A 3,410-nucleotide genomic window follows, 5' to 3' on the forward strand; every position below is an offset into this window, starting at 1 on the left:
CAGTGATTCAGCCTTTTCCTCTGAGCCTCTCTGAACATCTGAAGAAGGAACATTTAGACACCCACTCACACACACACACACACACACACACACACACACACACACACACACACTGCCCATTAGATCTCAAACAATGATAATGCCGCAGACAAACAGGCTTGGGTGTCTCTTTGTGTCCAACCAAGCCATTGATGTTTTTCAAATATTCATATCGAACTAGAGGAACAGATGAAGGATATAGTTTAATTATATGCATCATATATTGATGTTACTTCACTGTAACTTATGAGCCCCAGCATGGAGATGACCTCTCAGGTCTTGCATGGAAAGACACACGCGGGTCTTGATATTCCCTTTATTTATATTTATCTTTATGCATTATCTAGACAAATCAGAAGATATGTTAGGTGTATCTTTTGGGGGGGAATATAATAAAGGATGCAGGAACTTCATTTGATAATCGGAAAACTTTAGTTGCACCAAGCTGAGAACAGTTTTCCTCAGCTCTTAAACGAGTATAAGATAATGGAGATAATGTTGTTTTTATCCCATCTTATCTAGAAAAATGTTAATTTTCAATAGTTCGACTTAAAGTTTTTGACAAGAGGAAATGAGGCACGATATAACACCCCTGAATTTTGTCAACTGTCCAACTTTATCTCCAAATAGTGCCGCAAGGGACATGGAGTCCAAAAAAATAAAAGGTATTGACATGGATAAACAGCTGTAAATGCCAGGTTATTGAGCAGTATGCTGGGCAGAGTGAGCTGACCACACAGGGAGAGGTAACACCTTACATAAGAGAGTGGGCACAGCTCCCACCACTCTATTAGATCAACCCATTCTGCACTTAGAGAAAGATGTGGGCCTTTGGTTTTGCAATGACAACAGCACATACACAGGATTCCTGTACTCACCCCATGTGCTCTCAGACACAAACAGGTTGTAAATATTTAACATTAGAACAAAACAATTCATTGCCCAAAAAGGGATATAGCACAGCCACCAGTCTGTGTTGTAATGTCACTGTTAAAAAAAGCAAAGCGCAGCCACGCACTGAAGCTGGCTCTCAGCGAGCTGCAATTGGCCAGCACTAGCAGCCAATTTTTTACACTGCGGTGACACAAATCCCAAATGCGTTTAATCAAAGTCCACATAGGGAAGAGGTCAGGTCAGTTTACAAACATCAAAAGCGCGATGAGCAGTTAAAAAACGTAGAAATGTTGATATGAAACATATTTTTTGGTTTAGAAAAGACGAGATTCAACGTATCAGTGGTTTGCAGAAACTTACAATGTCAACATTTTATTTCTGACAACTGTGTTGTCAGACGGTACCGACCTTATAGGAGACGGGGTTCTGACTAGCTTTGAGAGGGACCAGTACAAGTCAACTCATCATACACATTTCAAGGTTCAAAATGTGTTTCTGAATTTTTTAGGTCATACTTGAAGATTCAGAATTGGATGTATAAGATATTTGTGAATGGAACAGACTGCAATAGTTAACAGTAGTGAGAGTCTCTGATGCGAGAGGAAACAGAGCAGGACAGGACAGATAACACAACCGTGACCTTTCTCTCCTCAGCTCTCTCGTTTCCTGCTGGACCTTCTCCAGAGCTTCCCTCCGTCGTGTCACTTCCTCTTCAGCTGCGCAGTATGACGACAGCTGCTCCTGCATGATGTCACACCTGCTTTGGCATGACAACCACCTCTCGTGTTTCTCCTCCAACTCCTCTTTTAACCTGTTGAAGGGATACAGAAGATGAGCACAAACACACATAGCTGCTGTTATGTATTTTCTAGGAGGACACATTTTCATCTGCATGTTTATACAGTGTGTCTGTGCATGTTTTGAATAACAATACAAACACACACACACACACACACACACACACACACACATACACACACACACCAGCAGGCCAACAGTAACTCTACACTGACAGGTCAACAGGTGAGTGTAAGCGTCAGAGCAAGTCTGTTACATAAGAGGGAAGCCGTTTATTCTCTAACCTTATCAGGATACTTTTAGCCTTGACACACAAACACACCAAAGCGCGGTCAAACCCTAAATTCAGGGGGGCGACCTCCCTACCCCCAACCTCCCATCCCTACTGAAATAGCGGAGTGCTATTATGGGTTGAGCTGTATAGGAGCCCAGAGGGTGAGATCACAGACTGCTGTGTGGGAAGGGAAATAAATTGACAGTGTAATTGAACACACCAGGCTGCCGATGGCTTAGAAAAAGAATACCAGCAGATACCATGTGAAAAAATACACACCCCACATACATCTAACGCCTGCACGGAAAGATGAGAGGCTCCATGTGTATATGTCTGTCTGTGGGTGGACGCATGTGGGTTGGGTGTGTGCACACATGTGTCTGCCTGCGTATTAGTGTGATGCAGTCCGATAGAAGTGTCTCTGCATATCTATAATATGTGCATGCCTCTGTGCACAGATGATAGTTAGTGTGTGTGTGTGTGTGTGTGTGTGTGTGTGTAAGAAACATGACTCCACGCCAACTCAGGAGTGCTTCCATCTGTTTCACCATCCTCACACGAGGCTCTCTGCAGTGTCACTGGCACTTTATGGAGCCTAAGATCTCCTCAACTGACCCAAGAGCAGATCGCAGCTGACACTAATATCCCCACCTCTCTCTGGGAGGAAGGAGATGGAAGAAGAGAAATGAAGCAGAGGAAGAGGATGATTTGGAGGACAATGAGTGGGATAAGAACAGGGATTGTGGGAAAGTTGGAGAAGGGAAAAGATGGGCATTTATCACGTGGTAAAGCAAAAGTACAGAGAAAAAGAAAGAAGAGAGCTCAGCATACCGGAGTAGTTTTTCCTTGTGCTGGTTCTCAGAGTCTTTCTGTTGGGACAGCTTCTCCTCACTCTGTCTCCTCTGCTCCCTTTTGACACAAAGTGGAAAGCATGGTCACTCAATCTTTCCCATTTGTTGAATCAGAACGTTTAAGACCAAGGTAGACCGACATAGCTGGAAATACAATAATCCTCTCCTCTTTTAATGTAATTCATGTTAATTGTACCCACATTTTACAATCAGGTAGGTGGAAATATAATATGTACTCCCAGGGTAATATTTTACATTTTCAAGTGCCATTGAAAAGTACTTGAGCAAGATAACGAATCCATACAACTCCTATTCTTTCCACTCCTACGCTTGAATCTCTGTGCGGAAGAAGCTTGACTTTGAATTCTCCCTCTGGGATCATCAAAAGTTCAAGAAAGTACATCACCACTCTTTTTGGCCTACAAAATGGTTGCTATTTTACAACTGAGCAGCTTTCCACAAGTCATTTAGATTTTATTGTTGTTAAATTCAAATAAGCTGTGAGCCTGTGTGCGGCTGTGTTTTTGAAATCACCACGTCCTCCATGTGCAGCT

At 42.8% G+C, this 3,410-nt stretch overlaps 1 protein-coding gene across 2 annotated transcripts in view; it reads right to left on the reverse strand.

The window, feature by feature from the left end:
- Window positions 1–3,410, reverse strand: part of lekr1 (Leucine-, glutamate- and lysine-rich protein 1) — a 58,648-nt gene that overhangs the window by 14,741 nt on the left and 40,497 nt on the right. Inside the window, exons 7-8 of one of the 2 annotated variants that reach the window (XM_031861210.1) lie at window positions 2,837–2,914; window positions 1,574–1,744 (exon numbers count right to left, since the gene is read on the reverse strand). In XM_031861210.1, coding sequence (XP_031717070.1) covers window positions 1,574–1,744; window positions 2,837–2,914 — 249 coding nt within the window. Of the gene's footprint in view, window positions 1–1,567; window positions 1,745–2,836; window positions 2,915–3,410 lie in introns of both variants that reach the window. The other variant, XM_031861209.1, reaches the window with a different exon arrangement.

The sequence above is a fragment of the Anarrhichthys ocellatus genome, unplaced genomic scaffold (assembly GCF_004355925.1).
Source record: "Anarrhichthys ocellatus isolate YVR2014 unplaced genomic scaffold, GSC_Weel_1.0 scaffold24, whole genome shotgun sequence".
Taxonomy (NCBI): domain Eukaryota; kingdom Metazoa; phylum Chordata; class Actinopteri; order Perciformes; family Anarhichadidae; genus Anarrhichthys; species Anarrhichthys ocellatus.